This window comes from Bradysia coprophila, unplaced genomic scaffold (assembly GCF_014529535.1).
Source record: "Bradysia coprophila strain Holo2 unplaced genomic scaffold, BU_Bcop_v1 contig_187, whole genome shotgun sequence".
In the NCBI taxonomy this organism is placed as follows: domain Eukaryota; kingdom Metazoa; phylum Arthropoda; class Insecta; order Diptera; family Sciaridae; genus Bradysia; species Bradysia coprophila.
Genome location: NW_023503450.1, coordinates 99,026 through 119,431, shown reverse-complemented (window position 1 = coordinate 119,431; position 20,406 = coordinate 99,026). Strand labels below are relative to the sequence as shown.

General features: G+C 32.1%; 1 protein-coding gene across 1 annotated transcript in view; it reads right to left on the bottom strand.

The window, feature by feature from the left end:
• LOC119075131 (protein dead ringer-like) overlaps positions 1 to 9,908 on the bottom strand; it is a gene marked incomplete at its 3' end in the record, with an annotated part of 41,283 nt that extends 31,375 nt beyond the window's left edge. The window contains exons 1-3 of the mRNA XM_037181515.1: positions 9,719 to 9,908; positions 9,200 to 9,408; positions 7,533 to 7,672 (exon numbers count right to left, since the gene is read on the bottom strand). Coding sequence (XP_037037410.1) covers positions 7,533 to 7,658 — 126 coding nt within the window. The remainder of the gene's footprint in view (positions 1 to 7,532; positions 7,673 to 9,199; positions 9,409 to 9,718) is intronic.
• Positions 9,909 to 20,406: the final 10,498 nt, after the last annotated feature.

The window sequence follows — 20,406 nt, the reverse complement described above, 5'->3', positions numbered from 1 at the left end:
AATTGAAACGAAACGAGTAGTAGTGGTGCTGTGATACTTCTCGAATCAAAAACGCAAACCGATGGCCGTCCCTATTGTTTCTTTAATGTATTTTAAATATAAAAACTTTTTCATATACTGCAAAAAAAAAAAGGTTTCAAGTAACATGTCTAAAAGACATTAAAATGCTAAATAAATGACTCAAGAATATAAAAGACTTTTATTCGTTTTTTTCTTCAAACTGGGAGTTGCATTTTATGCGTGCTAATTGTGATTGATTTTTAATATTTTTATGAAATTATGTGTGGTTTGTTCACATTTTCATGATTGGGAGAGGCAATAACTGTACTGATTTATTTTTTATTGTATTGCATTGTTAAACCATTTCAATGATGCTCTACTACGTAATATGGCCTTTTAAAAAGATCTGTTAAGTCTTTCAGTTTATAAAAGCCAGAATATAATAGCAAAACCACTTAAGCAAGTGCTAGTCTCTATGCAGAAACTTTGATACTTTCTTTGAAATCAATCATCAAGACATTATTGTTCGATTTTTTCATTGTAATTAGAACAATAGTGATGTACTGTTTGAAAATCTTTTAATTTGAGTCAAAAATCAATGAGTCAAATATTGAGAAGTCACGCGACTGTTGAAATTACCTTTTGCAGTTTTTTCGTCAACTCGTTTACCAGCTGGTGAAATCAAATAAACTCACTGCTGGAAGAGTGGACTGCTGGTAAAGCCAATGAATGTAAAGTACCAGATATGGCCTATCAATGCGAAGGACAAAACGATTTTGAAAACGGACTCAAACGCACCTATTTTCATATTGTTTTGACATAAATAATGAATGCGTTCAAGATAAATGGGCCGATTTGGAATCGACCATACTTATCATTGATTGGGTGAAACAGTTGAAACCATCATCGATATAAATTCGGTTGCCTTTTACTGTAAAAATCTGGATTTTCGTTATCTTTCGTACACAGGTCACAATTTTACACCCCAGGGCGTCGATTCTCATGAATTTAAGAATTCGTAACTTGACAGTTGTCATCTTAAAAGTTACGAATCGTATGGACCCTTAGCATTAAGAGCTCGTTCAGGAACTAATAATTCGTTACCCAAAGTAAAGATTTTGACATATTTTATATGAAAGAAGTGTCAAAATCGTCTCCAGTGAAACTTAACGAAGAGTTCCTGAACGAGCTCTAATGTGACGTGACAACTGTCCAGTTACGAATTTTTAAATTCACGAGAATTGGCGCACAGTTCGAAGTTCTTGCATAGACGAAGTGTAGAGGATGAAATTGTGCAGCCCAAAGTTTTAAATAAGGTTTAATTAGATAAGAAACTATTGCCGGCCCAAGTTGTATGTAAAAAAGTTACCGACTCATCAACCAATATAGCTAGTACGGTCCTGGTAAAAAATGAACAACTCCTTCAAATTAAAAAGTGAAAATCGAAAAGGTGCAGAGTAATTATGCTGTTAATTGAAATAATTGAAAAACAACTAACAAGCAGGTGGAGCTTAAATTTTATGTGGAATATTTACTTCGGTAGTTGTCTGATTTCTGGACCTACATTGTGGTTAAATAAAGTGTTCATGTCTTTCATATCTCAACATATTTATCAATATATGGTCAATAAAATTGAAAATGGAAAAAAGATAAAAGAGAAAAGGTGCTTAAAATGGATTGATGGGTTCGTTGTTCATGATAGACTGTTCAAAATGAAGGATGTATTTTCCACAACTAGTAGACCAATTTAATTTATGAAATAAATTTTTAAAATGTAAATTCAATTACGAAAACCGAGAAAAGTTCACACCCACACACACAAAAGTCATGGTACGATGAGTAAGATTAGCGATGCGTAAAATAAATAAAAGAAAAACATTAAGCCATGCTACTGTTCTAAGTACAATTTAATAATAAAAAAACAGATTGCATATAAAGAATGTCGCAAATGTGAGTTCCAAACAAATTTTAATTGTTCAGATTACAATTAGAAAATGTAAATTGCACAAAAAACTTTGATTTCTTTCTTCGATTTGCTGTATTATAAAGCTTTAGGCCGTCAGAAAAAATAAATATCATAACTGTCAGCCATCGCTTTCATACTTAATAGTTTTGAAAGAAATTCACACTCCGCAATTTAAAACACCCATTGATTCTCTAGACGAAATCAACGTTAGTTAACTGTGATAATCACCTTATTACGAATAAATAGCTACGTTATAAGTAATAAATTAAAATTGAATAACCCGATACGCTCTCACATTATTCCGATAATTAAAATAATAAAACAAATTACTTGCACGAACATAAGACTGTTTCAGCAAAGTTCATGTAAAAATTAAAAAAAAAAGAATTTATGAAAAAGTGGTGTTGGGAAAGATAATTGTGTTTATATGCATAGATAATCTATCGGTGTAAGTATAGTAATTGTAATTGTATACGTATTTCAGCAATGTATATCAAAAACTTCTTTTTATGCAAAAACTCGATCGTATCTGTTTAAGCTCATCGTTGTGCCATGAATCATGAAATATGAAAAAACGTATATCTTTCCTCTTTCCAGTTAATGTTAAATTAATCATGAATCATATTTGCATTATCTTGATATTGATGTTGATGCAAAGCAGTTAATTTCAACGTTCGGTCACAACACACAAAGCAATTGTGGACGGTGGTAAGTAAACCTGAACGAATATTTTTAGAGATATTTTTTATATCACTTTGAAGAAGCGTAACATAATCAATTTTAATTACTTGCATACAACACGATCATAATGCAAGTATGAAGTGCTAATCAACAACCATATTCTTCATGGATGCTGATGGTTTAACCATTTTCTATATCCATCTATATGTTTATTATTGTATATATGTGCATGACGACCATACAAAATATGATGAGAGAAACTTAAATAAAACATTTCAAGATGGACATTTTATGATTATCAAAATTAATTGAATATTCGATGCCCACACATGAGACCAAAATTTTTTTAATCTCAATTAACATGGAAATAAACCCAAATATTTTTTTTTGTTTGTTAAATGGAAAAGAACAATTTGGCAGCCTGCATAATTGCTGGCTGAACAGAGAAACCAATAATTTGGTTAATAAACTGCACAGCAAGATAAATGTGATTGGAAAGAAGAAAGGCAATAACGGCTTTTACACTTAGTCTGATGTTCGAGTAAAAAGTAATCCTTAAAATTGACATATAAATCGCATCGTTAACAAGGGTTGACTTTTCGACATTAAATAATAAGCCGTATTCATTCACATTATGTTTAGATTTACTGGGAACATATTTAAATATTTATGCGATATTGTGATACGCATCCATTCCATTGAAAATAATTTAACCGATCATTGCTAACTGATACCAGAGACCCAAACACCCGCATAAATAAATGTTTATTAAAAAGAAAGTGTCGTTTGCGGTTTGTAAATATCAATGTTGAAATTTCATGTGAAACTGAGATTGTAATAAATTGTCTTAATATTTATTCGATAGAAAACACACAATGATATCTTTTATGATTATGTTATGGTTACAATATTTTAAAATTAAATATCAGCAATGGTTTTCATTTACAGCTATCGCTCACGCATTTTTTTCGCACACTCCCTTTGTCCGGCTCAGCTCGGTTTTGGCACATAATACACATTGTGTAAATAAATGAATAGATTTCAGTCGCGTATGTAATCTTTCGGTGTAGACGGAGCAGAAAGAGGTTGGTTGGTGATTTGAACAAATTGGTCGACAGTACTTGAAAAGTTGATCTTCTTCATGGTAATTGATGTTACTGTTTTGCACACGTAAATACTGACACTTTCGTATCTAAGCCGTTCTTGCTGTTATTCTCCGTTTCACTGAGTTATTTCGTGAGTTATTTCAAATGACAAATGAAAAAAACCAGAGAAATGGAAAATAACAGTAAGAACAGCTTAGCAAAGTGACAGTATTTTGCGTGTGCACTATAAAAGTCTTAAAAAATGTGTAAAAATAACGACATGAAAAGGCAAAAGATAATATTATCACATAGTTTGAGCCAGTTAGAAAAGCCGAGAGTTACATGGAACCACACCTCCCTTCGGAGCATGTGGTGTTAAAGAACCGAATTTGAACAGCTCTCCAAGTATTATAGATAGATTAAAGATCTTTGAATGTTTTAAGCCGCTTGTCTGAGGGCTATTTATGCTTAATTGGTCGTTCAGAACACTTGAAATTCAAGTCCGCAAATACAAATCTCCGCGTGAAGAAGTGTTCAATAATCAAAATTGAGGTCTATTTTTGAAAGATGAACAAAAACGTTCGATTGGTCCGGACGTGTGGTCGAAAAAGTTACATTGAGCAGCGTTTTTTAGCGATGTACGTTAGAAAAGACCATTACAATTGGTGGGTAAGAAAGAATATGAGCTCTTAGATGGACCATTAGTCCTAAATAACGTGGGAAATAGCTACGAAGTCGCGATATTACAACACTAGTTAGGAAAAGCTTGTTTTCCTAACTAGTGTTGAAATATGGCGACTTCATCGCGTGTTTCCTACATCGCTTAGGAAAGAAGGTGTTTAATTTAATTTAAAAGGGCTTTTAACATTCGTTAGAAAATAACTATTTTTATACCTAGTGTCGTATGGTGCCTTTAGCACTATAAGTATATGTATGTATCGCACTAGAATTACGTACCTACTTGGTGGACGGGTTGGAATGTGGCTAATCGCAGCAATTTGCTGTGAATTTAACCAGAAAATGTTGGAATCACCTTAACCTTATATTACAATCTTATACCCTCACAATATTAACTTTAAACTTGACAAACCATAAAGACCTTCACAGATTTTCCCTAAATTTACAGAATAACGCAAAGAAAGATCTCTTCTATCTCAAGATCAGATGGTTCTAGCGACACGAACATGTGAACAGCTTCATACACCGTTTTAATGAAGTACCTAAAATAGCTCTGTTGAAACTTGATAAATTCGACCATAAATCTGTTTTCTTTACCTGAATCGAATCAAAACCACAAAATTTTATACCAAATTCAGACATAATTCAAAAGAACCAACTGAATGTGAACAGTGAACACCTAATGAAATTACCGAAAGTCCAAACATGAATTTCGTATTATTTTTTTTGTGTGGAAATTTCAAGAAGAAATATATGTTCTCAGATTTATATTTTGACACATAGCACGCGCAAAGTCGCATGTATACAAGAGGAGAGTGTCGGTAAAAATACGGTATATTATAGGTGGTTATAGGTGGGATAGATGTGTATCGTATTATTTGAGACTGGTGTTTCAATGAAAAGATTTTTATTTCATTACAGAACGGTGCTGTTGCTGATGCTTTTCTGGTGGTCATATATTTGGTTTTTGGAGTTGGTGGTAACGTCTATCCAGATTCTGACGTGTTATGGGATCACGCAACAGGTGAATTTAAGGGGGGATGCACAACTTTTTGCTAAAACGTTTTTAGATTACAATATAAAGATTTTGTGCATATTCTATAATTTAACGCAGACTAGTTCCTAAGAGTATATGACCTCTGTTCTGTAAATCTTAATTGACCTGACTATTCATTCAAAACAGCAATATTTCTACTGTTATTCTATTTCCACATTTTCCACAGCTGCAGTTGCAAACACAGCTCGGAAACAAACAAAAAAATCGCAAGAAGAAAAACAAAATTCATTCAACTCTGTACCATCAGATCCGAACATCACCACACCACTAATTACTAGAAAACCAACTAAATAATAATTATTGAAATATCAATATTTGGATTGTTGTTTTAAGTAAATATTTCGTCACTGCAACAGCTTACATTACACATTACCTATTTGTTCACATTAATATAAAATCGAAAAATTAATCGATTTGTCATAAATTATTCGTTAGCATTAGTTGGAGGTACAAATATTTGTAGAGTGAAACGATTGGGGACATTTGTGCGTACATTTTTCTATGGCAACCGAAGTAAATTTGCTTGAAAACTTTAATAAATTTTTAGTTTTTAACTGTAACTAAATTTGACTGGAAGATCCCTCTTGAATATTACAATCAAACATACGACTCTTTATTCAGTGTGAGAGAAGACAGCGATGTCAGTTAATTAACCGAACACGTTTCATTAATGTTATTTAAGAAATAGATTCAATTTAGAAATCACCGCATTATATTGTCGACTAGTCAGCTAGCAGTAGATCTTTCATAAGATTTTTTCCATAATTTATTAAGGAACAGATTCAAAAGTTGCAATAAATTAGGGGAACCTCTTGCAAAATTGACTATTTTGTTCTTGCCGTACTCGACACATTAATTGTACTGTTGTCCAAGCACGGCAGAGTAAAATAAACCAGGCAGGAGCGGTTCATTTTTGAAATATCAAATAAGGGATCTAATTCACTGATGAAAATAAACTCAAATGAACCCAAATAATTTTATTCACAAAAGCATAAGGCCACTAGATAATTCAGGCCCCTAGTCAAATCAAGCGCTCCTGCCTGGTTTACGTTACTCTGCGGTGATTCCAAGAGTATTAAAAGTTTTAGAATTTGGCGTATTCCTACTCTCGAGGTTTCAAATAATAGCTCTGCTCACAGCACACTAGGTGTTACAATTCTGTAGAGTTTAAGAGGAATAGATGCTTATCTAAAATGGTAGCATACATTTGGGCGTTGAGTTTTTTATTTTCGATATTTTTTTCACTAAAATCGTTTTTGAAAGATGTACGACCGCAATAACGTTCAGGCATGTGTTAGCGTTCATTAAAAGTAGATTTGCTTGTAGGACTTTGACCAGCTCCGAGAAAAGTCAGCAGTTTACCGAAATGTTCACAAACTTTTCTTGGAGCTGGTCAAAGCTAACACATTCGTGGTCGTAAATTTTTCAAGAAGGATTCTGGTGAAAACATATTCTCAAAAATAATCTGAATTGCAGTATTTAACAAACACAAAAATCTACTCTTTTCATTAAAGTAAAGCATCCATGTATCTTACAGCTTAGGGCCAAGTTTAAGATCAAAGAATGTTATTAGATTTAGGACAAGAGCTCAGACTTTAGGTTGAAAATTCGGTTCAACAATCAAACAGTGAAAAAGTTTTTTGTTCCATGCGAAAAGCCGTGACAAATATTTCAATTAATTTTTCATTCATTCGAAGTTTACAGAAAAAATCAACAACTAAAATCTAATTAAATACTGCGTACCGCCTGCTCTATAATATTAATGGCGAATATGTAAAGATAATTTGAATAATAATTAAAATATTTTATTTTATTTGCAGTTGCATTGCAATTGATTAAAAATTTTATGTTGTACGTGAAAAAACGATAAGGGGTATTATATACGTATAATGCATAAATCGAATTATTGTGCTGTGTTGGAAATTACCAATATAACCTTCAATAGTTTCTGCGATCGAATGTGATAATCAACTTACATAATCGGAATAAAAATAGTAATTTTATATTATCGAATCGTATATCGATTGAATTGTTTACTGTCGAATATAATGAAATTGAAACTTACCATAGGTGAATCGTCGCCTAAATCTGAGTCTCGATCAGTTCTACCACTTTCCATGGCATTCAATGCAATCGGTTTGTGATGTCCGATTTGATCTAGTCGCAGATCTTCTGTTTTATCGTCGGTCATATAAAGACTGTGCACTGAAAATCAAAGACATTTTTTTTTAGAAATATTTCTTAATTTAATTTGAATTGAGTAGTAGCGGCGGTAATTTGAGTCAACTACTCGATTTTCTTTTAGTATTCATTCAACTCAGCTTGACATGTTTTGAGAAGTTGAGCGTCTGTAGAACGAACAAATCATATTCTACTCAACAATGCGAAGTTACGTTAATTGCTGAATGTAGAATTATCGAGCAACGGTAGATTACAAACAACCTTTTAAATTCAAGAAATTCATTTAAAAATCAGAAAGATCCACGTAGTTTATGTTACTCGCGAAGCCTTGCCACATGGTATATTGAATATCTATAAGAGAAATGACATAGACAGTACTTGAAACTTTTTATGCTACCAGTGACATAAAACAGTACTTGCAAGGTATTGCTGCGAATCACAGCCAAGGTCAATAAACACACAACAAGTACAGCAAAGGAAACTTAACGTGGCGTTTTTAGTGAAGAATTTTTCGTTTTTATTCGATTGCTTACACAAAAGCAATAAACAAAATTACAGGAATTAAGAAAACCACCAAAACTGTGTGAGACGATTTTGATGGAATAGGTATGATATGCTTCTATGATAGGAAAAGATAGTTAAATGATTCAGGACAATGTGTTTTTCCATACATCTTTTTGCGACAGACAAAAAACTTTCGAGGACATAATCGAAGAAAGTCAATAAATCCAACTCGATCAATTCCCATAAAAAATTCGAATAACTTGATATCCTGTCTGTTCTTAGAGAAACAATAACAGCTTACAATCAAATTTATCTAAAAATAAAGTGACAATTTTACTGAAAGTTACAATAGAAACCAAATACTCGTACCTTCCCTCCAGGAAATGATAATACAGGAACTGAACCGGTCAAAATAAAGAAAAACTAACTAAATGATAGTTTTAATAATTTTGTTAATAAAGTTGCTCTTTCCGTGTGCCATTCACGTACCGAAATTAGCCACTTCCCGGTAATTGTGCAGTAATAGAACATTAGACTACACTTGAGAAATAAGTTGATAAGTCGTATCACGAAGATTAAACGTACCTCGGGCTGTAGTCATCGGCCACTTTTATTCATGTGCAATGTATTAGTTATTCTCATAGCATATTAGACCTATTAGACCTTCCTATGTTGTGCTATTTTATAGGTAAAACGCAACTTCAAACTTTTTTCCTTGGTTAGCGAAATAGCCTATTTACGGCATATTCGTTAAATCACTAAAATAGTTTTTCAGTAGAAATTAAGACTAAATCTTTGAACGGAGACAGAGTGCAACTTTCAATATTTAACAGAAATCAGTACGGCTTTTTGACGTCATAAGCCACTGAATGCTAGCTGTAAACGTATACATAGGTGCATCATGCCACTTTATTTGTAAAAAATCGAGCATCTCAGTGATTGCATATTATATACGGCCCCCAAGTAAATGTGAGTTGAAATTTAAACGAGCTCATTAATTGACGAAGTTTTGCTAGGAAAATATGAAGATTCGGAAAAAACACTTACCTTTTGTTTGTTAATGAAATATCCTTTTCGTTGTATTAAATGGTGAAATATTTTATTATTCCAACTGATTGACAACTTTTCAATTTGTTTTTCTGTTTAAATAGCTTCTCACGTGTATAATTTCACAACTCACAAGTTTACATGCAATTGTCGTATGCAATTTTTTCACATAACACAGTTGCAATAATTGAACCAACCCATAATAACAACTGCTGTAGGTATATAATAATCCGTTTATTTATTTGTAAGTAACGTTACACTTAATTATTCTTCTATTAATTACTTTACATGTAAATTTGCATCTAAATCATTTTCAAATCGTTTCAAACAATTCTTTCACATGTTTATTTTAATGTCGTCTCAAAAAGCAAACAATATTTTCAAAAGCTTTTTTCGTTTTGTTTAGTTCTCTTTCCACCAAATAGTGTGTAGTTACACACGTTACACAATATACTTATTATTTCTAGCAGTTTAATAATACAATCGATCGGAAACAAAAAAAAAATCAATTGAAATTACCGATAAATAATAAGATAAAATCCGCACGAAAAAAACGAACACAATTAAATTTCTCTCTGATTTGATTAGGTCATAATTCGATCTTCACATATTAAATAATAGACACACTCAATTATAATGTGATTTGCCCTCGACGACGTACAAATCGCGAATGATTCCGGTTTTCTTCATACGAGGCACGATTGATGGCGCATATACACAAAACGAAGAAGAAAATTTATAATAAAAAAAAATCGGAATCAACGGAGAATTTATTATATAGTCGTCTCTCTTCAGAATGTTCAAGTCAAAACAAAAATGGGGATAACGAGCCGATGCTTTATTTCTCGTCTTGATGAATATATATAACTAAACAGTCGTACACATGGTTTTTTAAAGCGATGTAAACCTTTGCGATAAACACCGGTTTTGTTAACGCCTTTTGAAGGAGGGGAATAGCTAATGTTTTATTATTGTTTAAATTTTTGCGCATTTTTTGATTTAATTTTCTATCAATTCGTATGATAACGTTGTAAATTTTAAGATTTTATATCTGTTATCGAGAGGACATGACGAAAATAAACGTAAGTCCTCGTCCTAGCTTTTAAGATTTGCAAGAACTAAAACCTTCTTAATTTGGGTTCAAGAAAATGTACATTGAAACAAACGAAGTAAAAGATTATGTAATCAATCTATTGAAAATTTATTGAGATATTTCTTCACTTCATCGCTGTAAGGTAAGAAGATGTTTTGTATCTGAAATGCATTGGAGAAACTGTATAACATAATCGGAAGGACAAGACTTCAATTTTTTAGTTGGTGACCGATTAGAGTTTATAATTTGGTTGGAGATTTCGTGTAAAAAGAAGTAGAAAGTTACAATTCCCTAAAGTGTGTTCTTTTCATTTTTCATTTATAAAGAAACCTTCTCGAAGGTAAATTACTGTAGGAAATGGTAGTTCAAAGTTCGGGTAAAAATAGTACATTACGACCTTGTTTGGAGATTGTTATTTTGTCGAGAGAGAGAGAGAGGTTTGTCAGCCGAGTGAGCCATAGTAAATCATTAAACAATTACATAAGGTATTCCATATGTCTCTGTGTGGTAAGACTAACATTATGCATCAGCTCGGAGAGGGAGTTTGGGTTTATCGACGCATAAAAAATGATAGGCTTAGGATCACAATCACCAACTCGTCAAAATTTACATTCGGACACAGGTGTATAATATTTATTACTTGCGAAGCCCTGCGAAAATGAAAATTATCACAAGTGTCAATGGTGTGCCCAATCCCATTGCAAAAATTTCACGTGTAAAAACAGGATGCGAAAATTACGGGTAAATTGATGAATTGACACGATTTTATTTAGTTGTTTACCTCTCGTAGCGGGTAAAAATAGTACCACACAACACATTTCAACGTCCGTTGACGATATAAATGGTCTTGTTGCGAAAAATTAGCAAAAAAAAATACAAAACTTGGCGTCAAATTTGGAAGAAAACCAAAGTTCGTCTGAATTGTTGATTTGATATTATTGAAGAAAAAAAAAATATTTGAGAAAATTGTGTTTTCTTGACGACTGGTTGAATGACATTTCTAGTGAGGGAGAAAATAGAACTTTTCACATTACTTATGTCGCTTTAGTAATGTTTACGAAAATACCATGGCGAATCGATGTTTTCGTTTCGTGGAGAAAAACGGCAAAACACAATGTGCACGCATGAAAAACGTTGCGTTCACCTCTGGGAGTAATAGGAAATTGCAACTCGAACGAAACGAAGCTTTTGTTGAAATTTACTATTTTCGCCCCTCGGTAATCAAATAACTATTAAAAGCATCTATTAAGATGCCAAGTTTAATTAAAATAGATTGGACAGGATACTTTAGGATTTAACATATGTATTGGAGTTGTGGCCTGGAAAGATTCAACAAAAATGACCACAGAAATATTTTCAGGTTGAGTAGATAAATTTTGAATAGTATTAGTAATTTATGCAACCGAGGTGCAAAGTTCTTTATTAGGCTCTAGATGCGTAATTATGTGAGGCTAAGTACTTTGCATCGGGTTGCATACATCGTTTTACGCCATAGAGGCATCTAAAGTTTGCAAATTTTGCAAATTATGACGCTGAGTGGCATAAAGATACATTTTATCTTATCAAAGTTTAAAAATTCGACTTCATCAACTTTGAAGAAATTATCCTGTTTAAATTTAAAGACTTGTACGTACTCCAGCAATGCTATTCATATATTACCACAACACTCAACATTCAATAAATATCAATATTCTTGTGAGTGTATTATCGAGGTTACCATTAGGTGTTGAGATGATATATAGCATAGTTAAACGCTCGAGAAAAATATTATTAACAAAATCATCATTAAAATTTTGGTTTATTTTAATCTGTTGGTTAAATCGCTGTTCGCACATATTGTTTTATACACATTCCAGGGCCTATTTTTGGGAAATAAATTTCCTAAATTTGCTAAAATTTCCCGAAACTTTCAAGATTTCCAAGACTTTAGCAAATTTTGGTAAATATCGAGAAATGTCAGCAAATTTTAGAAAATTATTTTCCCGAGAATAGGCCCTGATACACTCTTTATATCCATACCATATTATAGAGCATTTAATCACTTTTCTCTAGGTATCAAAACACCTTGTTTTATTTATGAATACATAAACAATAATACTAATCAATATACATTCCAATCATCGGCTTTTGAAACTGATGAGTGTCGTTAGCTCAGCAGGTATTGTAGTTTGATACAGACCTAATGGTATAATATAGCAATCGATCATTTTTACAGTTTTACCATAGTTTTGGTATCGACAAAACTTCATTGATTTGTGGTCTAATCGAAAATCTAAAATTGTATTTATACTCTTCACATCACTCACAAGCTTCGAGTCTAGAAGAAGTCGGTATGCTTGATGAGGTGGAGTCTGATTAGATCAAATAGTAATTAAAATTGAGAAAATAGTTTGTCCTGATATGCATTACCTCACTGGACGTTCAGTTCATGTACAATTTAAAAAAATGGCTATTGCTGCAACTTTGCACTCCTAAATGTCTTTTTCTTAACCTTGTCAACACAAAAGTCAGCGATACTGTAAGTTGATGAATTGTGAATTTTTATGATATTGATTACTTAGTATCCAGGTATAATAATCGAACAATGGACACGCTTGCAGTCTCTGCAAGACCAAATTTACACCATCGACCTCACAGGAATAAAATGCCTAATTTTATGTAAATTTAAATTAGAAAATTTAATCAATCGAAATTCAATGAAGGAGACAGATTAATGGAAAATCATCTATTAGTTATTGTAAAAGACATCGCGCAAAACAAGCATATCTGAGCAAAAAATTTCATTCATAAATAAAGAGATTTCAAAGTTTTTTTCTTTTTAACATTTTGTGTATACGTACAACTCGAGTGAATTTCCCACGTGAAAAAAAAAAATAATTATCAAACCAATGAATCGAATCATTGTTATTCGTTTATATCCATTTTATATCTTTATGGCGGCATACCGAAACCGTTGATGAAAACTGTGACTTGTACAATTTGATTCACAATCACAAAGTGGTACTTTGTATTGCAGAAAATGATTTATTATTGAGTCATTACAATTGACATTTTCCCCGACCTATTCATGCGCTCAAAGTTTTGTTCAATTAGCATATGAACACAAGGACAAATTTGAAAAATAAACTGGAATTAAATTACAACAGATCAGTTACGTGTAGATTAAGTAGTGTGATTCTCAAGTTTTGCAAACATAATAACTTCAATGTAAACATTTTGACTTCAACGGCCGTTCCAATTTTAAAATTTGCAGTCTTTCATTCCAGGTGAATTCACTATTGGTTCTCAAACTCACCGCAAATAAATCTGATATTATTCCTAATAAAAATCATAGCGGAAAGCGAGGAGCAATCATCGGAGTTTCACCCATAATATCGATTTTTTGGTAATTCTTTTTGTCCTAACGTCGTAAATGAATCAAGTTATTTTATACAAATAAAAATCATCACTAGAAATATTTTATAACATTAATAGTTATTGTCTAAAATTGGATTTCTTGAAAAATTAAAAAATAGTATTTTACATGACTAGGGATAAAAAGATGAAAAGTAGAGTTTTCGTGTGAATTTTGTTGATCCGAGGCGAAGCTGAGGTCAATAAACACACGAAAACGAGACTTTTCACTTTTATCCCGAGTTATGTAATGGATTTTACATGCTGAGGGCGTCTAAAGTAGTGCTTAAAACATGAAAAGTACGGTTTTCGACGCATGTAAATAATCATTCAGTTTGTACGGCATTTGAACAGGGACTGGTAAAATATCAGAAATGTAATGATCAACAACAATATTAGTAGGTTATATTAGATGCTGCGAAAGTAGTTCATTACATGAGGTAAAATTTTCATGATACAGGGAAACCCAAGTATGTTATTGAGAAACAAGTTTCTTCGTCTCTTTGTCAAGTGTAGTGTATAGTGTATACAACTACATTTGTTGAAAAAAGTTATCGAAGCAAGTTGCTCAAAAGTACAAGAGGGATCAGGATCGGGTATAGCAAAATTATTCGCAGCAGCATCCAGTCTATTCTGTTTACATGCAAAAGACGAATTTCACACAAAATTCACGAAAAATGAACCGAATATATTCCACATGTAATCGATTTTTTGCGGTGTAGGCAAATTGATATGTAATGATCAACTTTCGAATGGGGTGGGGTACGCACCATAATATGTTCTAAGTTATTATCACCGGACCTTCAGTAATTTTTAATCGATTTTTAATAGTACATTACCGTCTCGCTGGGTGTCAGGAATTCTACTTTACAACAAAACGACCACAATTGGGGTTGCGATCCCCCGAACATCTCATTCGATAACTTTCTATATTTTCCGTTCGATTGTACAATTGTGACTGACTTTTAGATCGTTTCCTTTGATTCATTTCTCGTTCTTCGCCTCCTTGATCGTTCATAATCTTCACACGATTTTCCATAGACGATTAGACGATACAATTCGTAACACTGGGACACTTTTTTTTAGGAGCGTCTGAAGATTGTATTTCGAGCCGAAGGCTTTGTTGTCTTGCAGCCAGAAAATACGAAAAGCTGGTAATAACACATTTTCTGATCGCAAGACAACAATAGTACGTTACGTCCTTGTCTGGAGATTTTTATGTTGCCGTGAGGGAGGTTTACGTAAAGTATTTTATAACCTGCAAGAATGTCGACAACTTATGTTGATCTATACTAAATAAAAATACCAAAAATTTCACAAATATAACGTCCTCTGGTAGAATAGAATGTGAAACGAGTTGAAGTGTTTAGTGAAAAACTCCCAAAAGAGCCCATAAATCAGGATAGTTTTTCACTTATGCCTTCCAGATTTTGAGCCTTAAGTATTGGGAGGTTTTTCTGTCCAGATTTTGTAGTACCGGATTTTGTATCCACTGGGCTTTTTTCATTATCAGCCTACGAATTAAATACTTTAATATGATATACTTGATGCTGACGATCCATACACCATTTTCTGCATTACATTTTCATTTCAATCTATTTTCATATAATTTGTCATAACACTTTATCAACATAATATAATTTTACAAAATATTTACCACTTCTAGCATTGTTATATTTGCCAAGCAAAAGGCTCATATATTCGATACTCAAATGTAGTTTACAAATCAATATAATAACATTATTGAGAAGTTTATAAACACACCATTCCATGTACGCTTCATATATACATGTATTGTATACTTATAATACTAACCATCCAGCGAGACTACCAGTTCTTGTGCATAATGATATTTGTTTACGTCTGTTCAGTTTCATTGAACGGTTTTTGTAATATAACCAAAGTGAATATATAACATTTATTAATTGGATCGATTAAATTAACTTTATTATGGCTTCATCGAAGTCGTATTTCTTTAGACATTCTGTTTTCCTTTCGCTAAGAAATCATATACACACTCCAAAGTATTTTGATGCGAAATATAATATTATACTTAAAGAATTTGTATTGTAAACACAAGGGTAAATCGCATATTCATGACATTTATAATATTGAATACTTAAAAATGTTTCATAACGTGATTTATAATAAAATTAAACGTAATAGGGGCGAATGTGTATTATATTATGTTGTTATACATACAGTGAATTGTTGTATCTAAATTTTTATTGAGAGGGATTTGAGTTTATGTTACCTTTGCATTGTTATATTGCTGACATAAAATAAATTATCGTGTGCCCACCCTAATAAAAGTCCACAAAAACTGCACATTTTATTGCAACCGCACATTCTCTCACCCATTAATCTTATTTTAGAAAAATTATTTCATCTTAATTAAAAACCACATTGAATGTTCCCATTCATTGCCAGAATTCGAAAATAATTGGTTGACCCTACTGACTATATTTCTACCACGATTATACTGACCTTCTCTCCACTTATGCGGCAACTACCATCACAACTCACCACTATCATACAAGCAGAACAGACACGTCGGCAAATAAACAAAAAAAAAAACGTGTACAGACATACACATCCAAAACTTCAAACCAAGTTAAGCCTCCACCGAATGAACAACTAGATGCCAAAACCGGAACATGTTTCGTAGGACCAGCTTCGTAATAAATAAATGACGAAAGGAAATAAATTGAAGTCAATCTGTTACAGATGGCAAGCATATGATCAATATTATAATCGTGTCTATTACTTCCATCTATCAAAGTATTTCTAATCGGTTGATTTCAAATCTTGTACTTCAATTTTTTTACATGCATTTTACTAAATAAAGGACCATATTACACAGAGCTTGTCATTATTTTTGTCGTCGTTATCGATAACAGATGAATAGCAAATTCCTACTCCAGTACCATCGTTGTTCATTCCTGCCGGTACCATCACTCCAAAATTCAGTCGTATTGTAGTCTTGTACATTCTTGTACATTCTTTTCCCAAAAGTCAAAGGTCCCACGTTCTAAATTTCATATGATAGATTTTGTGAAGTGTGTGAAGTGTTGGCAAAAAATATAAAATACTGAATTCGTTTGTTTGATTGATGTATGCAATCGAATGCTAGGTGGACAAAATAAATTAAAATTACAACAGCAACAAATAGGAGTGTGTCTGAGGTCAAGTTCGTAGATCGGCAATATTGATCTAATGATCTAGGAGATATACTCCAAAAAAAATTGTATCTGGTTTTTTGATGGCATGATAACCTCGATGATAACGTGGATAATCCTGAATCGATTTAAAAAAAAATGGTTTGGCCTGAATATTTGACGGCCTATAATATTTCTTAATCGATTTTAAAGCTTTCTAATAATCCATGAAGAATGTAATTCATTAAGTCGAGTTAATACGTGTATCGTGTCGGACGTATAACAATTGGTGTAACCAACTATAAATCGGGTACAATAAGAAACTCAGAGTACGTTTAGATAGTTCGCAAGGCTACAATATTAAACCTGTATTTTTTAGAAATTGAAAAAATATTCTAGAGCATACTTCAGCATTCATTCAAATCAACGAATACATTGGTTAGACGAGAGAAACTATATACCTTCATGAGCTGATTTGACAAATATCACGATCTTTTTAGAATACCGTCTACCAAACATTATGAAATGAAATAATATGTTATTTCATTATGCAGTAGCAATAGAATTTTTAATGTGAGTTTATCTTTTGTCGTCATGCGGTTTTTAATAAACAAATCAATTATCTATCGAAATATAATTGCAGCATCCCTAAATTGGACTGTCAACTCAGTCTTATGTCTCTAAAATTCAATGTCAATCCAATTGCTGCTGGAATAGACGACGAAGAAACCATTTCGTCAAGGTAAAAACATAAATTTCAATCAATCGATAAAACAATACCAGACGAAACGACAAAACAAAAACGCTGCTATAGCATGGGGTGAAGCTATATTAAAAAATTGTGAATGAAATTAAGCTGACTGCAACTTTAGCACTTACAATGTTTAGATTGTCACATAATAAATGCACTTAAATCGTGCCTATATGTGTCGCTTACATTGTTTATTAAGACGCGAATCGTATTTTATATTTGTATTGTTTTTCATAATAGACTGTAAATTTGAATCAGTTAAGAAATGTTGTATGCATTTTTCGGCTTCATGGAAGACTTAGTGAAGTAAATCTTTATTGATTTTGATATTTATTTTGTTCTGTTTTATTTCTTATTAATAAAAAAAATATTTGTTTATGATAAATTTATGCATGAGGATTGAGAAATGCGACCGTAGTAATTGGTTCTCAATGTTAGGTAAACTACGGGTAATACAAATTCTAAGCAAATAGTAGATTACGTCCTTGCTTGGAACTTTTTATTTTGCCAAGTGTGACCGCATCAGGCAAAATACAAAGTTCCAAACAATCACGTAAGTTATTCTACTCACACAACTGAAAAATTCTTAAATAAGAAGCTTGTTGCTAGTGAAACCTATTTTTTAAATGGCTGAGTATGATTAACTTTATGTTTCACAAAACATTGCGATTCTAATTGCTGCTACGATTCTGATTCCTCTGCACTGTAACCCTGGTATTTTCTAGAATTTGACTTCAAATCTATTACTTCATTTTTTAAACATGTATTGTCGCTTATTACTGATATCGTTATCGATAACAGATATCCCTCCATTACAGGTCAAAAATGGCATAAAATCTTTGCTTTAATTACACCGTCTGCGATCGTATAAAAATCAGATAAGATGTTATTACCTCTGCGGATATTTCTTCACATTTAAATTGCTGGTAAAGCTGGTTTCATCTTTCAATTACATTTGATCGTCAAAAACAAATTATTGTTATGATTACCTTAACTTGATGATTAATTGAGATCTGAATGAAATGAGCAACAAATTATTGTTTTCATAAATCAAAACATTGAATGAAAATCGAAATAGAAAACAAATCGAATATGTATAGCAGAACAATTAGCCAAGCATAAATAGCTTCAATCGTCCAGATCGAGTGTTGGAAGAGGAAAAAAAAGTCGATCTAAAATTATTTCCTACGATCAAAAACCTGTGTATTACTTTCCATAGATAGACATACAATAAAAGATCCTAATTCAACAATATTTATACGTATAAATCATAATTTAACACAATAAATAATAAAAGGTAATCAATCAAAAGTATAATTAATCTCTGTTTGAACATATTTTTTCTTGAAATTATTTTGATTTTGCTTTTTGATATGAGACGGTAATAAGAAATCGCGTTTAATATGAGAAATAAATCAGGATGGTTCTCTTATTGTAAATGTTTTATAATTAATAAACTTGTAACTTCATTAATCAACGTTTGATGATGACCTCGGAGCAGAGGGTTCAACCTGATTCGATATTAAATTATAGTACGGCATCGGTACGTAACACAATTGTTTGAAAGTTAATGCAGATATAAAAAATACTTTCGATTTACTTTTAACTCGACGGTGATTAAGTTGTTTTGTGGGTAGTACTGAGATGCAAGACAATTAACAGACAATCAGAATTTCAGCTTTCCGTATAAATATTCTTATTCATTTAAGTTATTGTTGTTCCTTATAAGCAGAAAACGTATCTGCAACTGTTTATAACTGAAACTGATGACTGAAGTATGATTTCAGAGTTGAAGAGTGTACGAAAATTAATTCAATGAATGGAGCAAACGGAACAGAAAACATGATCCACTTTTCTTTGAAACTTCCTTTCATAACTTTAAGCAATAAAAAATGAAATAGAAAGTTGACTAAAGTTTCCCCGCTAATCTTAAATTTTAAAGATATTATCAGCCCACTTTCAGACTTTCAGGGACAACAGATTACTTTTTATTTTAATTTTATTAACATTGTAATAATGCCTACGCCTAGGCTGAGACTTGTAGAAGAACATGTGATTCTTCAATTTCTTCTTATAAAATTTGTTTTCCAGCTCTGAGCCTGCCCCGAAAATCCTGTCTGACTTCGTTCCTGGCTACATCACTCGAAGATTCTTCATTACTTATTGACAGTAACTCTTAGTGTTAGAACTCAATTAAGTGGTTGGACAAACTTCAGATTAAGCAAAGTTAAAATGAGAGCACACTCTTTTATTTTTCAACAAGTCAGGTAGAGAGATGATAGGTACATAACTGGGGTTTATTTCATGTCACGGCTAAATGTGTGTTATCGATAGCGAAGACAAAAATCATCGATTAGGCTTATGCTCTCGAACTGTACATCATTAGTTAATTAGGTAAAATATGTTCAAAACAAGTAAAAGAATTGAACATTTTATTATTGATATTACGCTTGCCGCCTGTGAAATGGTAACAAAAGAGAAATCAAATTTAAAAAAAAACGATGATGTGTTTTCTGTTAACCTAAAATTATTTAGCAAATTCTACTCTAACCAATATTTCAAACGTTTTGCCAATTAAATTATTGAATCTCTGATACAATATGAATATAAGCCGCACCATTAAGGATGTTCATGTCCACGAGAATGATCATTATATGGTATTTTATTAAAGAAAAGAATAATTCGATAACACGCAAATGCTCCAAAATTACAGTAACATCGAAGAAAAAATAATTTTTTTTCCAACTTCCAACTACACTTGTTCCTCCTGGCGTTTGTATATCAATTTGATATAAGAAATTACAATATTTAG